This window comes from Sphaerodactylus townsendi, linkage group LG02, assembly GCF_021028975.2.
Source record: "Sphaerodactylus townsendi isolate TG3544 linkage group LG02, MPM_Stown_v2.3, whole genome shotgun sequence".
Lineage (NCBI taxonomy): Eukaryota > Metazoa > Chordata > Lepidosauria > Squamata > Sphaerodactylidae > Sphaerodactylus > Sphaerodactylus townsendi.
This window is the reverse complement of record NC_059426.1, coordinates 56,572,070-56,596,798: the sequence shown is the minus strand read 5'-3', so window position 1 is coordinate 56,596,798 and position 24,729 is coordinate 56,572,070. Positions and strand designations below refer to the sequence as shown.

Below are 24,729 nucleotides of genomic sequence, written 5' to 3'. Positions count from 1 at the left end.
CATCTTGTCATTGGGTATACTTCAAAAGTCTATCTAAATTCTGACTACAATTAAGGGGGAAAAGTCAGACAACACAGGGCCTAGCAGCTTTTGGATATCACATTTGCTGGGAAAAACAGAGGAATACTCAGCATATATTTATATACTCAATTGCTTTATTTCTTATTTTTAAAAATTCTAAAGACTGCAGAACGTCTGGGTCTTCTTAAAAATGCTTCCACCATCTTCTTCAATGCTAGTTTTCTTCTAAAAATTGGCAGCAACATTCTCCACAGCTTTTCCTCTAGAGATATGTCTGAAGCTGCTGCATGGCACAATATCCAATCAGCTGGCATTTTCAATGCATCGGAGAAGTCTTGCATCAATGAGATTCTGCACCCATCAATGGGCCTTTGGGCTAGAGATCTGAGCAGCACAGGGCCCCCAGGGGCTGTTTGTCCTTAATGTGCAAATAGAAGCCTTCTTCTGATGCTCAACCTGCATTTAAAGATATTCTCCCACTGCAGAGGATTCTTCCTTTAGGGAAACAACGAGGAAGCCGAGCAGCTGTCAAGCATTTCCCTCACTTGTGTGCATCCTTTAGCATGATTTCAATCAACCGTACCATTATAGGTCCTGTTGAGCTTGTTGAATGTGGCATCTAAGCTATGTGTAGAAATAGGCTTGCGGTATAGAGGGTTGGAAGCCTTAAAAGAGAGAGGTATATAACATAAGCAAAGAATCATCATTGTGAAGTTTAAGTATACACATGCAAATCAGCAGAAGCTACTGAATCGATAGGATTTAAAAGGGGTACCTCAAGATGACGCCTATCATAAAGATTATTTTTTTATTATGAGAGAAAGAAGAGTTGAATTTATATCCCCCCTTCTCTCCTGTAAGGAGACTCAAAGGGGCTTACAAACTCCTTTCCCTTCCCCCCTCACAACAAACACCCTGTGAGGTAGGTGGGGCTGAGAGAGCTCCGTAGAGCTGTGACTAGTCCAAGGTCACCCAGCTGGCATGTGTTGGAGGGTACAGACTAATCTGAAATCCCCAGATAAGCCTCCACAGCTCAGGTGGTAGAGCGGGGAATCAAACCCAGTTCCTCCAGATTAGTGTACACCTGCTCTTAACCGTTACACCACTGCTGCTCTCCTGCTTTCATTAAAAGATACAACAGAAAACAATGCTATTGTAATTCCAGGAAGATTCTGTCCTTAGAGTTATAAGTGATAGGCAATGGCTGGTTGAGATATAGCAGTAGTACCAGCTAAGGAGTAAGTAGTATTTAAGGAGAGGAAAGGAACACTGCAGTAGCCAATTGAAAACTCCATCAACATACTGGGCATTCATCATATAGATATTCAGATGGGCAAATCAGTTTGCAGTCCAACTACTCCACATTCAATCCTTATTAGTCTATGGCACAAGTAATGATGGAGGGTACTACTAGATGGAATTGACTCCATGAGTCTTTCCCTGAACTTATTACTATGGAAAATACCCTGTTTTATCTTTATGCCCTGTAAATATTCTGTCTGCCCAAATCCTCAATAGACTTATTACTTTCTCCAGCATCTCACACATTTATCCCCTTTCTTCCACCATGAATCAGTGCTCACCATTTCATATCTTGCCCGGGACCGCTCACTTTGGAATCTAGCAAATTCCCGCCGGTCATGAATAGTTACAAGCAACTTCCAAATTGCCAGGAGAATAATACCTAGAAGTACAGTGCTGCCCACCACTGCCAGTAAGATCCTCATTGCATCAGGAGTAGTACCACATTCTAATAAAGAAAAGAAAGAGAAGACTATTTAAGAATGTCCCTATTGTGCTGAACTACCAGTACTTAGGAAACATTGCAAATCAGAGGAGAGAAACCTATGCAAATGAACCTGTGCAAATCGGTGAGCTTTGCATGACTCCAAGTTCAGTGTAATTTGAAAACATAAGAACTGAACTGTTTCAGATCTGTTAGCCATGATTAAGTGTCCACATGGGGAAAATTAAGGTTCAGGAATCAATAGCTAATGGACAATCAGGTATGCAAAATCAATGCACAAACAGAATTTCTAATTTCAATCAAACTAGAGCTGCTCCCATCCTCAATTGGATGGTACATTACATATGTAAAGGGCAGTGAAGTACAGTGATTAGAGTGTTGGGCTAAGAGTAGAGAGACCTGGGTTTAAACCCCAGAGGCCTAAACCTCAGTGGCTAACTAACCCATGGCCAGTTACTCTCAACTTATCCATTTTATAAAGCTGTGATCAGAAAACAGAAGGGTAGGGAACCATGTCAACATTGCCTCTGTGTCAAGCCCACGGTATTCCTTGGAGGTCTCCCATTCAAAGGCCCATTCCGCATGGGCCAGGAGGCAGGGCCACACCAGGATACTTGATTCTGGTGGAGCCCTGGGACTGCTCACACACTGTCATGTGAGCAGCTGGAGGCCACAGACACGCCTTCGCATGGAGGCGTGTCCACTGTTCCCTTCCCCACCACCTCCCGCCTTGTCCCTGCTTGCCTGTGAAGCGCAGCTTCGTAGGCATGCAGGGCCAACCCCCTGGGCCATGGGACGGCCCTTTTCTCCCAGTGGCTCCACAAATGGAAGTCGGGGAGGGGGTTATTCAAGAATTGCTCAATGAGAATTGCTCAATTCTCAATATATGTGAATTGCTCAATCGCTCAATGAGCAATTCTGTTTAAATGCAGCTGACAGTTCAGGAGAACATTTTTATAAAGTAAATAGAACTACATCATAACAGACTGGTCCAGCAAAGTCCATGGTTTCTACCATGTTCTGCATTATTTAACCTCTAATGTTTAACACATGCTTTATTCAGAGTTCAACTGCTTCAAATTTCTGCAATCTCTAGTCCTATTGCATTGCTTATTAGATCCCATTGATCAATTTGATTTATATTGTGTAATCTGCTTTAAATGTCAGTCAGAAAGACAGACTGTAAAGAACATAAAACAAACACATTCCAAACCAATACAATTTCAGAGCTATAAAATGCAAAAAGATTTCATAGTATCTAAAACAAATATTTCAAGGGAGTTTGTTTTTTTGGTTCTTTACTCGTCCAGGTCTGATCTACAGCCTTGCTAATACAGGCATCTTACCTTAACATGAAGACACAATCACAAATATAACAAACCTGGTTCCTGGAGGACGGTAATATTGGTTTTCCCACTGGGCAGTTCTGAGTAAGTGAACTTCATCACACAGTCCTTCACGGGATAAGCACACAAGACTGACTGTGGGTCATCGGTTTCTGGAAAACAGTTAACAAATTCCCCAAGGGCCATATGTCAATAGGATTTTTTAAAAATCCTAGTAACAGCATAAACTGGACTATTTCATGCTACAGCTTCCTGTGGCATTTGTTTTGGCTGGGTCTTTGTTGATTTGTGAATCTCAACATACCTAAAATATCAGTTACTTTGACCCAGCATTTAATTTTGGGTTCCTACATTCTTTGGACTTTCTAGTCCAAATGGAAGGTTTCACATTTGTAACATATTTTATTTATTTATTTATTTATATTTTAGATTTATATAGGCCGCCTCTTGTTCAGTGACTCAACAACTATGGCTGTCACTAACAGCAACTTGACAACATAGCAAGCATTAAAACTCCGACGCTTGATTACATATAATTTAAAAACGATCCAAGCTATTCAACAGTATAAAACAATATAAAACAGTTCAGACAGGCCGCTCCTAAGGCTAAAAGCAAGGGAGAAGATTGTAGAGAGAGAGAGAAGGGAGAGGAGCAGGTGGGCCCAGGTGGAAGCACTGCTTGGGCCCAACCAAGGTGGCTTATGATGGAAATTGACTAGCGTTTCAATGGGGCAGTAAAACCCAGCGGCCGGCCTCTCAAGGCCGGTGGAATAATTCTGTCTTACAGGCCCTGCAGGAACTCACCCAGGTCCCGCAGGTGGTTCGGCTCGGAGGTAAGGTATTCCACCAGGCTGGGGCCAGAGCCGTGGGAGCCCTGGCCGGGTGGAGCCAACCGCGTCGTCCGTGAGACCCAGGGGTCGCAGTGGTTCTGCCACTGCCAGCGCGGTGGCCTATAATATGGACATAAGGAAATTTGATGCGGTCCGTAGATGGGGAGCCCCATGCAGCGTAAGGCCTTAAAGGGTATTACCAGCATCTTGAAGACGATCCGGAACTCCACTGGGAGCCAGTGCAGGCGGCCTTACAGGGTGATATGAGTCACAGGTAATCACCACCTGTCAGAAGCCGTGCCATGCATTCTGGACCAGCTTCAACTTCCCAGTCAATGCATAGGGGAGGCCAGCGTGGGGAAGTTACAGTAATCTAACCTTGAGGTGACACAGCCATGGATCACAGTGGCCAGATTCGGTCCTGGGGGGGGAGATAGGGGCCAACCGCCGTGCAAGCGAGAGAGATGGCGCAACCCTGGGTGACATGGAGCCCACCTGGCTCTCCATTGACAGGCAGAGTCCAGGCGGACCCCCAGACTCTGAGCCAGGGGATGCGGGGCCAGAGCCCCTCCAGTATGGCTGGGTGCCAGCTCTCCCGGCCTAGCCAGAACCTCCCGTCTTTGTTGGATTAAGTTTAGCCTACTCTGCTTCAACCAGCAGCAACCGACTCAAGCAATGCTGTAGAGCTGCAGGGCAGAGGCCGCCCCCCCCTCTCCATCAACAAATGAGCTGGAGTGTCATCCATGTGGTGACGAGACCAGCCCAAAGCTCCCGCACCCAGCTGGAGACAGGGGGGTAGCATGTAGATGTTAAATAAAGCGGGGAAAGCAAGGCCCCTGAGGGACCCCACAGCTAAGCCGGGGCTCTCTGGGGGCCTCAGCCCGCACCACCCTGCTGACCCGACCCCTGGAGAAGCAGGAGGCAGAAATCCATTGAAGGACAGTGCCCCGCCTCCAGGAGCTGCCAGGCTGATGTGGATCAAAGGTGCGTGTCGACCACATCAAGCTGCTGTGGATCAAGAAGCAACACAAGCAGGCGCCGATCCATGGTCTAGCTGCATGCAGACATATCTGTGATAGCAATGAGGTCTCCGTCCCATGCCCAGCAGGCCCAGACTGGAAGGGATCGAGGAGCACCCGATGGGTCACCCAGGAAGCCCTGAAGCTGCTCTCCAACACCCACTCTCTCTCAATTACCTTCCCAAGAATGATAAATTTGAAGCGAGTGGTGGCCAGATCCTGGGATCTAAGTGGTAGGACCACTGCCTCTTCAACCCACCCGGGAAACACTCCTTGCTCAAGGGAGCAATTGACTATATTCAACAGGTGGGGTCGTAGCTCCCTCCCGGCAAACTTTATCAGCCAAGAGACACCCGGATCAGAGGACAGGTAGGTAGGTCCCCAACAGCAGCTAGGACCCTGTCAGCATCGGACTGCATAGAGTAGGGAAAATGGGGTCCAGATTTGGACCCAAAGGCGGCGAGAGAGCCACCGAGTTCTGTTACTGTATCCAACTGGCGGAAGGTCAGTAGTGGCATAACTTTATCTACAAAAAAAGCTCTGAAGTATGCCTCACAGCCAATTTGAGAATTTATAGATCCCTCCACCAAAGGGTGAGGGATGGGACAATCAATAATTGTGCGAGGCGAGAGCTAGCAGATCACGAGGGAGGGCGAGAAATGGGCATTCCCTGCGCCCTCCCGTCGCCAACTCATAGGCTTTCATAAGCGTCCCACCATAAATTTATTCGCGCCACTTAAAATTGTGAAGACTTCCCCTCCGCCAACTCTAACCGTCGAGTTCCCGTTTCACCCCGAGCAGCTCCCTCGGTATACCAAGGAGCCAGTAAGTGAAGCAAAGGCGCCAGAAGCGCCTGGGAGCAATTTCACCGATGGCGCCGGACAGCGTGGAATTCCAGGCTGTTACGTTCTCATCGAGGGTGCCAAACTCAGGGTCCATAAAGCATTCAGGAACCTAGCGGTTCCATATAAGTCTTAGCGGGCCAGACATAAACATCATCGTCCGTCGCCTAGACAGGGTTGGCCTTGGCGAGAGTCCACCCGAACCTTCAAGGGCAAATAGATCCGGACCATGGCACTCTGTTGACAGAGGATACGACCATATTCACTCCCGCCCCAAAAACCAGATCCAAAGTGTGACCAGCTTCATGGGTGGCGCCGGTGTTTAGAAGGGAGAGTCCCAGCGTCGCCATGGATGACACCAGGTCCACTGCCGCTGAACATAATATGAAGCACATTATGGAAATACTCAAGTGTATGAAATTATAGAAACCATTAACAGCGAACGAATGGAAGAGGTGTCCAACCGTATTGCTTCAGCCTCATGCCTATCCTTTAGATACACACGGACAAACAAGCACCCCACCAAGACTGCAAAGAAAACAGTGGTGCGACTTTAGTTGACGGAAAAAAGAATGAGTCACTCTGAAAGATGGCCAAACAAATCTGAAACTTGGAATGATTTCATTGGAATAGGAAGTTTAATTTCCTTTTGCCAGTCTGGGTGGATAAAATAATTGCTTGGAAATAAGTCTAATTTCATAAACCATTTGGAACACATGGTGAGAGATGATGGTTTATACATATAGCAATGATAAAAAAAGACATGTATTATACTTTCCTGGTATCTAGAGTTCAGATAAGAGACAACATATCTCTATACATGTTACTATTACTCTACACCAACCAGGAAGCCACAGTAAGAATGGCACATGGGGACACAGACTGGTTCCAAATCGGCAAAGGTGTCCAACAGGGCTGCATTCTCTCACCCTACTCTATGCCAGTGGTGGCGAACCTTTGGCACTCCAGATGGACTACAATTCCCATCAGCCCCTGCCAGCATGGCCAATTGGCCATGCTGGCGAAGGCTTGATAATTAGTCCATCCTAGGCAGGTCCTCCTGCTACTATCTGAAGTGATCATGCAAAAATCAGAGCTAGAGACTCAAGAAATAGGAGTGAAAATTGGCAGCAAGAGCATCAACAATCTTCATTACATGGATGACACAACACCTTTGCAGGCTAGACTGAGCCGATCTGGGACAGTTGATAGTGAGAGATCAAAACTGAAAGCGAAAAAATGGGCCTCTATTTCAATATAGAGAAAACAAACATCATGGCGACAGCTAACATGGAGTCGGGCCCCAAGTTAGCATTGACAATGAGGGACATTGAGTGCATCCAGGACTTCATCTTCCTAGGATCAAAAATGACTGTAATGGAGAAGTAACTCCCTGAGATAAAGCGAGAGGAGGAGAATAGCATTAGGACATGGCATAATGCTGAGTATGGATAAAAATTTGGAGAAGCAGAGACATCAGCATCAAAAAAAACCAAGCACAGGCTAGTCAAGCCATCATCTTCCCCATAACCATGTATGGGTGTGAAAGCTGGACTATAAAGAAAGCCAACAGAAGAAGAATAGATGCATTAGAGTTGTGGTGTTGGCGAAAACTACTGCGCATACCATGGACAGCTAGGATGACAAATACAGAAGTCTTGAGCCGCATGAAACCAGATACATCACTAGAAGGAAAAATAACCAGGCTCAGACTTACATACTTCGGTCATGTGATGCGATCAAATTTGCTAGAAAAATCTATGATGATCAGTCTTGTCAATGGCAGGAGAAGACCTGGACGCCAAAGAATACAATGGCTGGATACCATAACAGCTGATACAGGCATGAGCATCAACCAGCTGAAGGAAGCAGTACTTAATTGAAAAATGTGGAAAGAGCTTGCATATCGGGTCGCCAAGGGGTCGAGAACAACTGAATGGATAACATCATCATCATCATCATTCCTCTATTATTATGTTTCCTTTGTCTGCCTAAGAGTTTGTTCTTCTCCATACATCATGGATAACAATTTATTCGGTTTGTGTGTGTATATAATATTGCTTGTTCAGGTAGCTCACAGTAATGTACAAACTACAGAATCAAGTGTAAAAATGACTAAGATCCTGAAACATAAAAACCAATAAAAGTATAAAACTAAGAGCAATGCCTAGCACTCTCTCACACCAGCAAAAGTATGACAAATAGAGATGACTTCATGTGGTGCTTCAAGCTCACCAGAGTAGATTCCAGTCACACAAGAGTGAGTGGAGCTGGCACAATAGTCAATGTCCTGTCAGCCACTTGTCTCACTTACGGAGCTTCTCAACTAGTGAGGAGTGAGGTTAGTGAGGACCTTCAAATACCCAGCTTCCAGACCCTTTAGGGCTTTAAAGGCAAGAACAAGCACTTTGAATTGTGCTTGTAAACAAACTTCTAGGCAGTGAAATTCTTTAAAGGATGATGAAACGTGTTCCTGTCTTGCCCTACCAGTAGTCAGTCCTGATCATATGTGCTACAGAGCAAGTGTTGTTTCCAAACAGGTTTAAAAGTCAGCTGTCTGTAAATATATTTACTGCAGTGTAATGTGACCTGGAATATCTCTCTACCATAGCTAGGATGAAACTGTCTGAATCTTTGCAACAATCCCTAAACAACAGCTCTGCCATGTTTCAAGACACTGCCTGAAATACCTCAACTGAGAGCTAACCTTTTCTTAGCTATCAGTCATCATTGCTGAGGCCAGAAGGAGAAAAGCAGAAGTCAGGCATGCTTGCATTGTGCATGGACTGAAACCTAACTAAAATTATATTTCACTTGTTATTTGTACATATTTTAATTTTGTATATTAGGAGAAATTGGCTATAATTAGGAGAAACGACATCTTAGAGACCATTTTTCTTGTTGAAAAATGCAATGAAATTGCAAATCAGTTAATAAGTTGGGAAAAAACTTGTATGCTCTGATTATGACATCAGAGCAGACAATGGCATCAACTGCCCAGGTAATCTCTGAAGTCCAGATATCCACTAGGGCATCAAGAGAAGCTGTAGATATATTAACTGTACATTTCTTAAAGGTTGTCAGAAATTCATTTGAGTCCTTCAGCCACTGATGCTGGATTATCTTAATTTGTTCTTTTACCCCACTGAGATTCTGAGTTCCTGAAAATCTGCACCTCACTAGAAGATGGTCAGTAACAAAGCAGTTACATAAAACTTTTGTACTACTGAACTATACAGTATTGGCTCATGACAGAAGATCAAACAAAGTAACCTGCTGCATTTATGGACCATGAGATGTACTGGTCGGCCCAGTGGTTGTCACGGAAGACATAAATTCCTGTGTCCCACAGGCCAACGTGCTTCAGCATGGATGTTGACTACCCAAGAACAAGAAATCTTGGGGACCTTGACACTGAATCCAAAACTACCTCAAGCAGGTCAGGAAAGAAGACATAGGTATGGATGGTACACTAAGAATCCCCAATATCTCCTGAAATCAAAATCAGGTACATGAACTCAAAATCCAAATTCTGACAAAGAACTTGAAGAGAGTAATAGAATTTCAACAGATCATGGAAACTGCCAATCCCCAGCCAACAAACCAATATTGATACTCCATCATTAAAGCTTGAAGGCACGTTGTATGATTTCAGTGGAACAAGTATATCCACAAGAACTCCACACTATTTTCACAACCAGTATGCTTTCAGTAAACCAAAGTTTTCTACATAGCTCATAATATGATGATCCCAAAGTTCAGCTGGTTTTAAATGCCTTCAAGCAGCCTCACTTCCCAAGACCCTTGGCTTCAGTCAAGTCAATGAGAAAGTCAGAACTGGGAAAAGTTTCACATCCAGTACTTCCTACCATCAGATATCTAACACTGAGTAAGCATTTCCATCAGTTCCCATATTTGGTTCCCCAAACAATCATATTTTTGTTTGCTGAACAGGAAGTGGTGGATGGAGGTCAGTATAGTTATTTCTACATATCATCTCTAGTGTTCAAGCATGCAAATGTAGCTTTAGAAAGCAATTTGACACTGAAAGCCCACATTTCAGGGTTCTCTGTACATAGTCATCATAAAAACTAGCTCTTTATAATTTGCATTTACCTAAGAAAGCCAGAACAGTTTCAAGTAGCAGTTATAAGTGTGAATCACTGTAAAAATATGTTGCCACAAAACCTCTGTTAGCATTTCTGGATGCCATGAATGAAAGTGCTGGAGTCTGTCCTCCGAGGAAAGAAAGAAGAGCTGATAGTGGAGCACATTTAAATTGTGAAAGGAGTCCAAAAAGAGCTGACGGGAACAAACCATCTATAGATTAGAGAGGAATTTGGCATTGGCAAATAATAGTCATGTTCTGTGAAATTGAGGGGAGGAGGGAAAGCAAACCAAAGTAGCAGAAGCCACAAAAAAGGCTAGGCAGTAACAGATGGGGTAGTGTTGTTTTTCTTCTACTCGAAGAAATGGAATGTGAACAAACATCTAGGCCTCAATTAAGCAAAATTTAAGGACGGAAGTACTTAGAAGCACAGAGCTGAAATACACCCGAACACCACTCAGACCCAGCCTCTGCCCAAAGCACACCGGTAGCTCCCTCCCCAAGCATGAGTCCACATGGTCCAGATCCTGTGCTCCAAACAGAAAGTACCTAAGTTTCCTCACATCTTTTTTTATCTGTCCTTGAGAAATGTTTGCAATTCCTTTCTTTTTTTCATACATAAATTACTATTCTTTTTTGTTGCAGCATTTGCTTGTATCCGAACTCCATCTGGTTAACTTACTGAGAACATCCACTCGTGTAATGATCTCATCCCTGCAGTGCTTTTGGCAGGTTTGGTTATCAGCCAGTCTTCCTGAGTTAAACAGCATACACTCAATGCAGTCCCTATGAAAAAGGGATAAGAGAGGAAGAATGAACAGATCAAAAAGATACACTGATATTTAAACATTACACTCAGGCCTCATCGCTAAATATTTTTCCTGTGGCAGGCAGTACTTTAGTACTGCTGCACATTTACTTCCTGTGTTCAAGGAGATGCATCATGGTGTAAAACTTCCAGCTCACGAAAAAGTTATCATTGTTAGGATCTCAGTCCTGCACGTTAACCTGCGGTTTGGATATATTTTCATTTAAACTTTTTCTTTGGCATACTGTGTAGAAAGAAATTAATTCAATTGCCAAGACTTTATCTAAGCATAAGATCATCTTAGTCCAGTACTAGCATTCTGAGCTACAGACATTTTAAAAATAGCAATGCACTGCACATGAAGTAAACTGCAGATATTTGCTCAAGGATTAAGTGCCTTCTCCAGTTTGGATTCAGCTTCACAGCCAATATTTCTCTAATCAGAACCAGATTATGGTTTTCGAGAAGCCTATGCACATGACATTGTTAATGAAGCTAAGAAACAATCCACAAACAGATCAATCATGGAGGGAGGTGATTAGCAGACCTCAGACCTATAAAACATACAACTACAGATATCTCATGATACACTTTCCTAATGCTTTAATTCTCATTTAATGTGATTAAGACACATCTCTCATGGAAAGTGAAACATTACTGCTTAGAATATTTCATCAGAAAAATACATAAAAAGTAAACCAGAGAATAATTTTAAAAGATACAGGTGAAGATATAAACTAGTAGAAAATCTTTGGGATGCTCTCACTTGACAAGAAATGCATTTATCCTTAATTTATGGCAATCAATACAAATAGGATAGAGAATTAAGACTGTGTGATGTAATTCCATGCATGCTTACTCAGTCACATCCACAGTGTTCACTGAGGCTTATTTTCAGGTAAATGTGCAACAATTAAGTAAAATTGAAGATGAAGATGCAAGTTGTGCTGAAATTAGTTTTTCATTTAGTAATGTCACAGCTTATTTTGTACTTTGTGTAATGAAAGATACAATCAGTATATGCTGGCACAACCAGATCCCATGAATCTTGTATTGATGTTTACTGAGGTACACCTACCTGCCTGGGGAGTGCAAAAAATGGCATGCCAATTACCTGCAGGCCACAATACTTCTCACTGGCAGATCTGACTTTGCAGATACAAATTGTACAGGGCTGATCTAATATAAGGTTTTTTTTTTTTAAAAAAATGCAAGCTAAACAGATGCAAGTTAGTGAGTCATAAGGTCTCTGCCAGTTCTCTCAAGCAGGATTCTCTCCCCGTTTTATTATCAGGGACCTTTCTTAACTGGAGATGCTAAGACAGACCCTGCAAAGCACTGAACTGTGATAAGGAAAATTTTAAGCTATGAAATCCCAACCAAAAACTTAATGGTCGTACCTGAGTGGAAAACAAAGTAGCTGAAGAACCTCAGAATGAAAGACTGTCATGAATCCTTATTTAAAGGACTTCCCCCTTCAGTTTTAGGTAACCGGGTTAAATACCTTTTAATGCTGCAGACACCTGGGCAGGTAGGGCATTTCTCACAAGTATCTCCAAAGGCACCAGGTTCTGTGCACTGACATTTCCCACAGATGCAGTTGCCTCGTCCACTACACATCTGACCATCGTTGGAGAAGCAATCATCCGTCTCTATTGAGCAGTTGCAGTTGTCTCCGATATAGCCTCCATGACACTGGCACTCTCCGCAGTGACATTCTCCATGACCTAAAGGCAATTCAAGGAACAAATATCAGCTGCATTGCTGGAGAAATGGATACATGGTTCTAGAAGACAGGTGACAGTCCAGTCAGCGATACCAAATTATTATTATTATTTTATTATTATTATTATTATTTATTAATGTTCTTATACCGCCCAATCCCTGAAGGGCTCCGAAACTTGAATCTACGGCCACTGCCATGCTCTCACTGTACAGCCCCGACAAGCAATCATTTGTCATCTGAAAATGGACATACTAAAGACCTTTATAGATCTGCAATTATAGAATATATAACAAAAGATTCCTATGTCAGCTTGAAGAGTAACAAATTTATTATTTGGAAACTTCAGCTGGTACAAAATGATGTGGCCTGTTTGTTATCAGTGCACCTTAAGGTGCCACAGGACTGTCATTGATTTGGCTGTAACAGATTAACTCAGCTCATCTACTGAAACATAAAGGTGAAACATTTTGCAAATTAAAAGTGGCACATAAATAATGCATAGCATTTTTCCATAAAACTTTGAATAAAATTCCTTACAAAACCAGAAGCACAATGCAATAAAATAATAGTAAAACAAAAAAAATTAATAATGCAATAAAACAAGAATGAAGAGGTGACAGAATATTTAGTGCAACTCAAAACTTCAATAGCCTAAAACTAACTGAAACAAATAAACTTTAGCTGAAACAATACTAGCAGAGAGAGGTCTGGAAAATTGTCTATGGGAAGCATTCCAAAAATCAGGAGCAGCTACTGAAAAACTCCTTCCTCCTAGAGGCCAGTCTTGCCTCTGAATAAGTTAGTACCCAAGCCCCCCCTCCCCACAGTGATATTAAAGTTTTTTGGGGGGGACTACACACCTGGTACAAGTTTGGCTGCAACATTTTGAGTGTATTTTCATGGGAAGCCCTATTCAGAGCGTAATATGCAGGTTACTAAAGATATTAATGACAGTTCCCAAATCTTTCAGCAGGTGCAGCTGGTGAAGCAGATAAGGTTACGGAAAGGAGTCCAGCATTCAGTTGAATCCCCCTCCTCCACTGCCATTTCCCATGTGGACTTGGAAAATAGGGAGAGGGAGAAGTTCTCCTCTCTGCTGCTTCTCAAGTCCAGATGGATTTGAGATGCAGCAGCAGGGAGATTTGACATTCTTTGGGTTTGGGTTTTTTAAAACCTGAAAAATTTCAGAAAAAGTCAATAGGTATCGACTGTATTCAGCTTCACTGAATCTTTCTGGGTTTTTATTACCACAATGACACTTGCATGCACATAATTTCAGTTTCAGGTTATTTTATCTAGGGCCGTTTCCGCACGGGCAGAAAATGGCAAGCCTGGAGCCAGTAAGCGCCCGTCTCCAGGCCGCTAAATTCTACAGGGGAGGCACAGCTGCAAGCAGCAGCGCCGCCCACCAGCGCCATCCCTTGACCTGAAGCGGTGTATTCCCAGAGCTGGGAAGCGTTCTTTTCCGAATCTGCCGCCGTGAAAACGCTGCCAAGCGAGCGGCAGCAGCTTCCGCGCCCGCCTCCCCACCGGCACCCACCTTGTCCCTGGGCCTCCAGCGTCGCCCGAGGCCTGGGGATTATGGCCTCGCGCCTTTCGAGCAGGCGCCAGAGCCAGAGGCGTGTCCCCAAACCTCGGCTGAAGGCAAAGGGGATAAGCAAAGTCAGTAGCGCCCGGCTCTGTGGCGCCCGGCGTCCTGCCTCTTCCAGAGACCGTCCATCGCGGGCCCGGTCCCAGCGTCTTCCAATTGATGGAATCGCCAAGCCAGCCGTTTCCGCAGCCGTGCGGAAATGGCCTAGGTAAGTTTATTCACGTACTTCCAATTTAGGCAGACTCTGCCTCACCTGGGAAAGATGAAAAGGAGAAATAGTATACAAGAATCATTAGCATACTGAAGATACCAAACTCCATAGCGGTACTGAAGATACTGAACTCCACAGTGATGAGTGACCTTACTGTATTAAACACATTAAAAGGTATGGGCTATAAAACTGATCCTGGAGCAACTTCATAGAAAAATTCCCCTAGGGGAGGGATGAAATCCTCCAGAACTACCATTTATGACCAGTTCCCCAAAAACAAACTAGACCTGTGACAAGCAGGCCTCCCAGTCTCCAGTTTTGCAAGATGACAAGGCAGAGGGGTGCCATGACAGATATTATCAAAATTGCTGAGAGATGAAGGAGAATTACAGGGTCAATGCATTGTCGAAGGCTTTCACGGCCGGAATCACTTGGGTGCTGTGTGGTTTCCGGGCTGTATGGCCGTGTTCTAGCAGCATTCTCTCCTGACGTTTCGCCTGCATCTGTGGCTGGCATCTTCAGCCTTTAAAAGCTGTTCCAGTATCCTCTGATCCTCTGAAGATGCCAGCCACAGATGCAGGCGAAACGTCAGGAGAGAATGCTGCTAGAACACGGCCATACAGCCCGGAAACCACACAGCACCCAAATTACAGGGTCACTTTCCCAATCTCTTTCCCAGTATAGGTCACACACAGACATGAAGCTGCCTTATACTGTCTACTCAGACTGGCAATGACTCTCCATAATCTTAGGTAGAGGACTTTCACATCACTTCCTACCTGATCCTTTCAACTGGAAATGCCAGAGATGACCTTCTGCATGACCTTCTCACAATGATGGTGACTGAAATCTTTCTAGCTTGAAATCTGGCTGAAATGTTGATTGAAGTGGATCTGGATACTCAGCTTCATCACAAGCATCTGAAGCTGTCCAGAAACCAGCCAACCAAGTACCAATAACCCCCCCCCCTCTCTCTCTCTCTCTCACACACACACACACACACACACACACACACACACACACACACACACTTTCAAACAGACATATATAGGACAGCCAGGTCGAATGATGGTCTTTTATGAAGAAATCTGTCACATCTTTCAAAGTGAACAACGAACAACCCTCCACAGAGCATAAACAGCAGCAAGGGGCAAGTAAAGAGATCAGTAATGCAAAATTAGGGGCAAAGGGAGGCTTTCAGTGCAATCCTAAAAACCGTTTCCATCTTCTGTTGAAGTCAATGGGCACAGAAGCACATAACTCTGTTCAGGGGTGAATTGATGGCATCTAAAAACTGACAAGCATGGATGATTCCTACATCTATGATCCCATCCTTATAAGCAGCAGAAACACTTTTGACAGGGATGGAATGGGTGGGAGAGATAACATTTCCAGGTACAGAAACTAGCTTACTCCATGAAATCTAATTTTCTATGGTCGGAGATATTTTTATATGAAAGAGCAATGAATCCTGAGAGCCCACAGCTTTTGTCTGAACAGCCCAAAGGCACAAGTTTAAAATTCCATCTATGGTTTCTGAAAGCTCAGTGGCACCAGCTGGGAACAGTCCTTCATCCAATAACTGACAAAATAAAAGCACTTGAAGTATGAAAAAGGAAAGAAAGCATGAGAAGAACAGGAAGATATGAGGGTAGAAGAGAGAATATATGGCCCCCATCTCAGCCAGGAGAACTTCCCCCCATCATTTTTCACAGCCAAAGTATCTTCACACACACATACCTCAGATCAAATCAAATCATTGTACTCTCTCCCATAGCAGCCATTTTGTTGTGATCCTCATGACACTATTTTCAAATTCCACAAATACTCTCAGGTTTAACATGACTTAAGGACTTTCTACTGACACAGATGTCTCATGTCTGAAGCACATCTGGCTATTTTAAACCATATTCTATATAAGGGGCTAACCATGAAATCAAAACAGAAATCACATTGTTATTATTCCAGTCGACCAAAAGTTCAGAATTCTCTTCTAGTCTCTTGATTGTTTCCTGATGCAGCTAAAGGAAGATCTGCTTAATGAAATCTAAGCTGCCTTTCCTCTCCTCCCTTTTGTCCTTTGCTGTGCTATAACAAATATTATTAAATATTTTCACCTTCTAGCCCTTTACTTTCTTATAAACAGATTCACCCTTGGTCTCCACTGAACCACCAACAAGGGACATAAGCCATAATGGACTTTGCAAGACCAACTTTCCAACAACCTCTATTTGGAAGAATTATTGCCTAATTGCTTATATGAGGTCACTCATATGAGGTCACTGTCTGAGACTTAGCTAGCTAACTGGCCTAGAACAAACTGTTTAGAGAGCCAGTGTTTGATTCCTCACTCATCTACATGAGCAGCAGACTTTTATTTAGTGACCAGGTTTGTTTCCCCACTGGTACACATGAAGCCTGCTGGATGACCTTGGGCTAGTCACAGTTCTCTCAGAAATCTCTCAGCCCCACCTACCTCACAAGGTGTCTGTTTTGGGGACAGGAAGGGAAGGAGTTTGTAAGCTGCTTTGAGACTCCATATGGAAAAGCAGGGTATAAGAATCCTTAAGGAAAAGCAGGGTATAAATCCAGACTTCTCTTTTTCTTCTTCTGTGAAACAAACACGGAGGCACTATTGTGTGGAAATCAACTACCAAGAAGCCCACAGCCAAACTATGGATATGTTTATTATGAAAACTCTTGAAATATTGTTGTCAGAAATTACCTGTGGAGATCAAGGTGTTCTTTGTCCAGAAGGTATGCATTTCACAATGGTAAATGTACCCCCTGAGTTACAGAACTGTCAAGGTCTTATAGGTAATTTGTAGTTAACAAATGTTCAGTGTTAAGTGTTTTTCAGACCAAGAAGCTCTTGAGCATGTAAAAGCAGAAGATGGTAGTATAATGTTCTACCATTCAGCAACTGGAAAAATTTGCCATTTGCTTGGTTTCCTCTTGAGGATAGAAAATATCTCACAATAGTTAAAGGTGCACTAGTCGCTTAAGAAATGAAAACATGCATAAATACCTGATCTGTCCAACTATGGACCAGAGATGAGTAAGAAATGAATGAGAGCATGAGTGTGGGCTGAACATCAAGGCCAGAAGAAGACTGGAGACAACAGAAGTGCAGAGTCAGTCATCTGGAAAGTCTCATGATGACCTCCCACCCTTATGACTTTGAAAAGTGCCACGGTCTACAGGGGGAAAAGGGAAGTCCCAGAGGCCACGAATAAAGACAACTGTCAGCACAATTCCTGAGAGTCAAGGTCACCCCATTAGGCCATCATACTGTGAGGCCAAACCACTCCAATCTCTCCTGGTTGATCAGTATCAAAGGGTCGGGCCAGCCATTTGGGCGAGTATTATGGGTACATGTTTGAATGGAAATGTATGAGTGAGCAAGTGATGGGTTCAGCAAAAAAGGCTGTTCAGCAAGTAACATTGAATGTGTAAGATTTTCATACCACTGGCAGCAGGAACCATTTATGTATTTTGAGTTGATGCACACTGAAGTGCTGCACAGAAAAGGAACAGTGTCAGTTTCAAGAGGAAATTATCATATCTGTGGTCATTCCAACATTATAAAGAAAGCATTAACTAAGATTTTAAGTAATCAAGGAATTGTGCTAGCTAGGTTTTAAATCCCCATGAACAAATGCAAGATTTGCACTGAGGCCTAATTCAATCAACACCACAATCTCCTCATGGTTTCTAATACAAACCAGCTTTCCAGAGTGTTCAGCAACAGAATTTCTTAGACCTGCAGAAATTCTGCTTGATACTGGCTATGGATGTATGGGCCAGCATGTAAGGGGATACCATGGAGATCCGTTCCAGTTCTAAAAATAAATCCTGGAATAGTACAGTAGTCTTCAGTGGCCTTAAGTCACATTGGCAAATTGGGGTGTGATCTCAATCTAAGAAGAGAAAATGGATTCTAATAACCAGCAAATGAACAAAATTGATGACCCAATGAGTTTAACACAATGGCATGACATTGACATTTACTTTAAAAATACATTTCCGTACAAAGCTCTGAAAACTCACAGGAACTGTTTCAAAATATTCCTTGGTTAACACATTAATGCTGCTCTTGAAACCAAATAGTAGGCATATGGTAACAAAGTATCATTTTAAATGTATTTATGTTAAAAATGGCTAAATAACAGCACTAGAATCAACTAGGCCGTAACTGCGACAGGGGGCAGAGCACATAGTGAGCTCCAGAGCAGTAAGCATGCATGCTCTGGGCCGGCTGTGCGGCCGAGCCACACCCAGCCTGATTGTGAGATGCACACGAGTTCAAGGGGTGGAGCACGCTCCCTATATATTAGGTAGCACGCGGTTGCTCTGGCCTTTTTCGACGCCTGTAGCAAACTGACACACCCTCCCTCCCTATTTGGGCAGGGCTTGCTGCTTAATTTGTCACAGCCTTGGCGGTTTGGGCAGAGGAGCACATCCTTATGGGGAGGCCGAGCTTGCGCACCAAACCTCCCCACGGTTGGGGGCCTACATAAGAGGCTTGGGGTGGGGCGGGCTCATGGCACATGCTGCTGAGGCCTCTGCAATCAAGCCCGACACCCCAGCAGCAAGGGGCCACAACGGGCGGGCGCACAGGTGGCCCAGTACCTCTCTGTCCCCCAATATGGATTGGGGTTGGTGCCGGGGTCAGCCAGGGGTGCTGACCGGCTGCTCAGATGTGCTCCTCTTGCTTGCCCAGCTTCTGCCTCAATAAAAAAGGGCTGCGGCCCATTTTAATTCCAAGAAGTATCCTGTGGTTATTCTCCAGATGGAACCTCTGCACATCTGGGTGCAAATGGTTTTCCTGGTAATAAATACTCTAAAATAGCAGACCATTAGTTCCTAATAAGTAAAAATACTATGTATAGTTCTTTTTAAAACCCACCTCATTTGTTTTAACCAAACAAAAATCATTTGTTTTAATTAGGTTTGAAGCTGATTTATTAAGAGCAAATTTATTTCAATTCCTAATTTCACCATAACAATCATCATCTATTCTATCTCTGTAACCCTAGTCCTATTTCATTGTTTCTTGGATGTCTTATGCTGTCTGATTGAATCAATTTTTGGGGTTTTTTGTAGACTCTGTAATCTTTCTTCAGTGAGAAAGGAAGGCTACAAGCAAAGCAAATACATTCACCTTTAGGAAGGCTACAAGCAAAGCAAATACATTCATAAATAAGCTGTGAAATTACACATCAGATCTTTCAGATCTCCAAACAAAACTGATGTTAAATGCTGCATTCAAAATTAATAGCCTATCATATTAGAGGGCTCTTGAAGGCAGCAGATTATTAGATGGAAGACTTCCATGCAATATTCCCAGAAGCTTTCTTCTCTAGGTCATCTCCGTGCTTCATAAAATCAGTGGCAGTGAAAGAGTAGTTCAAGCGTGTAAGCAATTAACAAATACTCCAATCCAGCTGGTGGGAGGTAGGGGGCATACAAGCAGGGAAGTAGGTTTCTTCCTTTCTCTCTAACTGGATATGAAGTTGCATTTTCAAAAGCTACTTATATGTACACACAAGCCTATGAAAGCACCCCCAATGAGCTTCTGGGTCAGAGTTATTGTCTTCATATAAACTAGAATAAACCTTACCAGATAGCAGCAGTTTTTCAGGGGGCTCTGAAAGGAGAGAGCTGGAGATGGCAATTTTTTTTCATGCCTGCACACATCATGCGCTTGAACACTGCTAACAAACATGGTATTTGTGCAAGGTTACAACAGTCCTGCTGTGAGTGCAAATGAGTGAGCTAGGCAATAAATTAATGCTTTTGGTACTATGCAAAACACTTTGCTCACACTGGGGTTGCTTCCAAACAACAACAAGAAGAAGAGTTTGGATTTATATCCCCCCTTTCTCTCCTGTAGGAGACTCAAAGGGGCTTACAAACTCCTTTCCCTTTCCCCCTCACAACAAACACCCTGTGAGGTGGGTGGGGCTGAGAGAGCTCTGAAAAGCTGTGACTAGCTGAAGGTCACCCAGCGGGCGTGTGTGGGAGTGCACAGGCTAATCTGAATTCCCCAGATAAGACTCCACAGCTCAAGTGGCAGAACAGGGAATCAAACCCAGTTCTTACAGAGTAGAATGCACCTGCCCTTAACCACTACGCCACAGCTGCTATGCACAAGAGCATAATAAAGCACCCTTGCCTTGAACGTAGTTCAGGAGCAGGCAAGAATGGCGCAGACATAACAGCTGCCCAGTCCCTCACTTTCTCTGTCCCTGCAGAGTTTAGCTCCCTCCCATTGCTGTGGTGGTAACAGAAGGGGAAGGTTCCAGGACTGTGTTGTGTGGGCACTCCCCTTTTGTTCCTACTTTCCATGCAAGGAATAATCACTGTGTGAAAACAGCCTGGATCAAACACACAATGCAGCAAAGCTCAATTTTCTTTGTTCTGATGGATTGCTGGGTCCAACCAAATACCAACAAGGTAATAATTACGGCAATAAAATCCCTCTGTTTCCACAGAGATGTTTCATGAGTCTAACATTAGGAATGCAATGCAGGTAAAAGCTTGTTGAAGACTAGAAACAAGCCTGCTTTTGACAACTCGCAAGGAGGTTAGAAATATGGGACAGAGACAGTCATGCAACTTCTCTACGCTCATGAAAACCAGTCGACTGTCTCTACACCGCCCCTCCCCCCAAATTAGAAGCACAAATTGGGTATACATTGTCATGGCTTGCTGTCACTCAAGCGTTTGGCAGGACATTATCTTGCCCCCTTCCAAAGAAGAATCCTTGCTAAATGAACAGGGCAGAGTGCCAACTCCCCTTTCGCTTCTTCCCCACACTTCTCTGCCTTTTCACTGTAGTGTCAAGAGCACAGTACAAATTAAGAGATTTGGCACAGCCAACATCCATGCTGCATTTTCTACAATTTGTTTTCAGGGACACCTGCCAGTCTTTATACTCCACATCTGAGCTTCACAGATGAAGCTGTTACAATTAGATCAAGCAGTGCTTTGCTAATTGTTCACATTTTCCCATGAGGAGGTTCTCTCTCTAATAAAAATTTTAAAAAGCATGATGGGCCCTTTCTGTGAAGTTGTAGAACTGGATGAGACTGGATTAACTGTATTTTAATTGCTTACATGTTTCAGCTTTTTTCTTAATTGCTTAAATGTTTCAACTTTTTTTCCCAACTGGATTAATGGTATTTTAATTGCTTAAATGTTTCAACTTTTTTTTCCCCAACTGGATTAACTGTATTTTAATTGTTTAAATGTTTCAATTTTGAAATGTTTTCAACTTTGCAGACCCTGATTTGGGTGGAAACATTTTAAATAAAATAAAATACCCAGACAAAAACCAGGAGATGGATTCATGGTTCAGGAAATGGCTTGCTAGTTCTCTCTCATCAAGGAAATATTCATTGGGAAGGGAATCCTGGGAGCTTTGGTTATTGCAAATCTGGGTTGAGGCTTATGGCTGTGGGTATGAGGAGCCCTGGAGAGTCAAGTAGGGAAAGCTAGATTAACATCCTCTGGCAGTCAGGCTACTGAGCGCCTTGGGGAATTCCGAGACTCAAATTGGACAGCCAAAAGACCTTGGACTGCAGATAACATGAGTCTTGGGCCAACACCAGGGCATCTCTCAGGGAAATAATTGTGTTTAGAGTGCTGTGTTGGAATGTTGCAGTTCAAGGATAACAGATAGCTACAGATTGAGGACATTTTTCATGACTGGATAATCAGCAACATAGGCCGTTTCCCCACTCACCTTTAGTTGCGGGGCACTTGCGGCAAATAATCCGAGGGCCTGCTGCATTCCCCACTACCTCAGCAGCAGCAACACAGCGACCCCAATTCTGCAGCTCTCCTTCCTCCTTTGCGTGCGTTATTTCAGTTCCTGTTTGGTTGAGCACTTTTTCAAAAACCCCATGCTGAGCGCGGGGTGCGCGCGGGGGAGTGGGGAAGCCCGGGGGATGACTCAGGGTTCATGTTTCCCGCCGTTGCTGGTGACATGGAGCCCTCCATCCAATTAGGCAACGGAGGGGTGTGCACTATGCGCACGCAGCCTGGGTTTTAATTTTTTTTCTTCAAAGGTGCAGGGTCTTCCTCGGAGTTTGGACACCCCAACCCTGCCTTGCCAGCCAGTGGGTCTGGACGAGAGAAGGTGGACTGTGTATAGGAAGAGCCAGGAAAAGAAACAGCAGGGAGAAAGGGGGGTGTAGAAAAGAAAGGACGAGAAGGTAGGCAAGAGAGATGCCTGCTGGTCATTGTTACCCTTCAGGGGAAGCCAGACAACCCCCCTTGCAAGGCTGAAATGGGGAGCCACCAAGTTCAAGGCGAGGGATGGATGCAAAAACAGATCGCAAAAGTCCGGGATGTGTCTGGTGGCACTCAAAGCTTTGCTCCTGGGTACTAGTTGGAGATTTGCTTTTCGACCCCTTTTTGTTCGGGAGTGGGGGTCCGTGACTGCAATGACCTTTACTCCAGTTCTACCCAGCAACGTTTTCACTATGCAACCCTGGCATCCTACACAGTATGCTTACAAGGTGTCTTAAGATTCTGGCCCCTGCCTGGTGGAACGCTCTTCCTCCAACTGTCTGGGCCCTGCGGGACCTTGGAGAGTTCCGCAGGGCCTGTAAGACCGAGCTGTTCCACCGGGCCTTTGGAGAAGCCGGCTGCTGATAGCGCCCCCTCCTTCCCTTTTTATCATCTTGGGCCTTTTACATCTTGGGCCTTTTCATTCCCTCCTCAGAGGGACTTTTAGATTGCTGGACGCGATGTTTTGTGCACTGTTTTAAATAGTTTTAATGTGAAATTTAGAGCCCTAATATTATTATATTGTATGTATTTATTGAATGTACTCTTCTTGTTATTTTAGATTATATCAGTTGTTGTACACCGCCCAGAGCCCTCCAGGAGTGGGCGGCATAGAAGTCGAATAAATAAGTAAGTAATGAGAGAGTAGGAAATTACCAAGTAGGAAGTAGAGAGTAGAGTGAAGTAAAAATTAGAATGTAAGTAAGAGTATAAGTAGAAAGTAGAAGTAGTAGAAGTAGAGTGAGAGTAGAGTAAATAAATAAATAAATAAATAAATAAGATTAGAGCCTGAAACATCTTTCTCCCCCTACTTTTTCCCCACCCTGAACACATTTGACAAATATTTACCAGGACAAAGAATTTTGAGTTATTTTGGTTAGTCTACATAAAATTAATGTTTGCTCTCAGAAACTGTGTATATTATATTGGGATGCCACTGAACATTGTTCAAAACCTTTGATTTTTTGAAAATGCAGGAGACCAATTACTTTAAAAGCCCAAAAAGGCCTTCATGAAGAATACATCAGGAAATGACTTTTTCCATACAAGTTCAGGCTCCTCCATCCCTTGTGAATTAAGATCTGAGGGAGCCCTGCTTTGGGGTGAGATTGAAAGGGACGAGAAACAAGGACTCTCTCTATATGTAGCACCTTCTTTATGGAATTCCTTCCACCAAAAAAAATGTGCTGTGCTATTCCGCTTTTACATCTTTAGAAGGGTAATGAAAATTCCCATTTCAGTAGGCTTTTGGAGAATAAACTAATGAACTAGTTTTTGATTCACCACAACAGATTGTTATGTTTCGCTGTTCTTTTGTTACAAGGTTCAATACAAGATGATACTTTGATGTTTGATGTGTTTTGGATGGATTTTACTATTTCTTTATACATATACATAAAATATTAGTAAATTGCTCTAAGGATACTTTGAAGCCATGTTTTGTGGGATTTAAATTATGCAACAAATCAAACCAAAAAATTTAAATGTGTCTAGACTCAACATAGGACAGAAGTAAAAGTTTGAGCTTTGGAAATTCTATAGACTACTGGCTTTACAATGAGGATACAACAACAACAACAGGAAGACAGTGTTCTCTTGGGAAAATAAAGCCACTAGGAGTTCTTTCCATGAGTCAAAGAAGATCCATTAGTCTCAGCCTGTATTCCTAAAGGCGACAAATAACCAGGCATGATGCACCGCAACTCAACTGATATGCAGAGAATTCGGGACAAGACAGCACTAGCTCTGCCAGATGTTTCTCATAGGGTAGGAAGAGCTGCTATGGCAAAGGAAATCGCTGAAGGGATGACAGATACATTTTCCGTGGTAGGTTAAAAAGAACAGGACAGGAGAAGTCAGAGTTAAATTCCAGGACTGATGGGAAAAAGACAACTTCCAGGTGTTCTACAATACTAATAACACGCAAGAGCATAACATGTGAATCTTCATGGGTGCTAATGTATTAACTAAAATATTTGTGATTGACCTCCCCCTGTAAAGGGGGCCCAAGCCAACAGACTATAAAAACACATTGAATCACAAACTAGTTAAAGACAAAGGAAAAGGAACAATACTTTTCCAATAAAAACACTGCCTGTCAATCATCCACAAACAGTCCTGAGTCCACTTTACAAGCCTTCCCTAAAGGCTGCCATTCCATAACACAACAGCCAACACTGAG

The 24,729-nt window shown here is 43.4% G+C and overlaps 1 protein-coding gene across 1 annotated transcript in view; it reads right to left on the bottom strand.

Annotated features, from left to right (window-relative positions):
- Nucleotides 1-135: 135 nt before the first annotated feature.
- The window catches only part of ITGB5 (integrin subunit beta 5), a 93,945-nt gene continuing 69,351 nt past the window's right edge, over nucleotides 136-24,729 (bottom strand). Inside the window, exons 11-15 of the mRNA XM_048483772.1 lie at nucleotides 12,226-12,448; nucleotides 10,596-10,699; nucleotides 3,150-3,266; nucleotides 1,605-1,771; nucleotides 136-686 (exon numbers count right to left, since the gene is read on the bottom strand). Of these exons, the coding sequence (XP_048339729.1) occupies nucleotides 591-686; nucleotides 1,605-1,771; nucleotides 3,150-3,266; nucleotides 10,596-10,699; nucleotides 12,226-12,448 (707 nt within the window). The 3' untranslated portion in view covers nucleotides 136-590. The remainder of the gene's footprint in view (nucleotides 687-1,604; nucleotides 1,772-3,149; nucleotides 3,267-10,595; nucleotides 10,700-12,225; nucleotides 12,449-24,729) is intronic.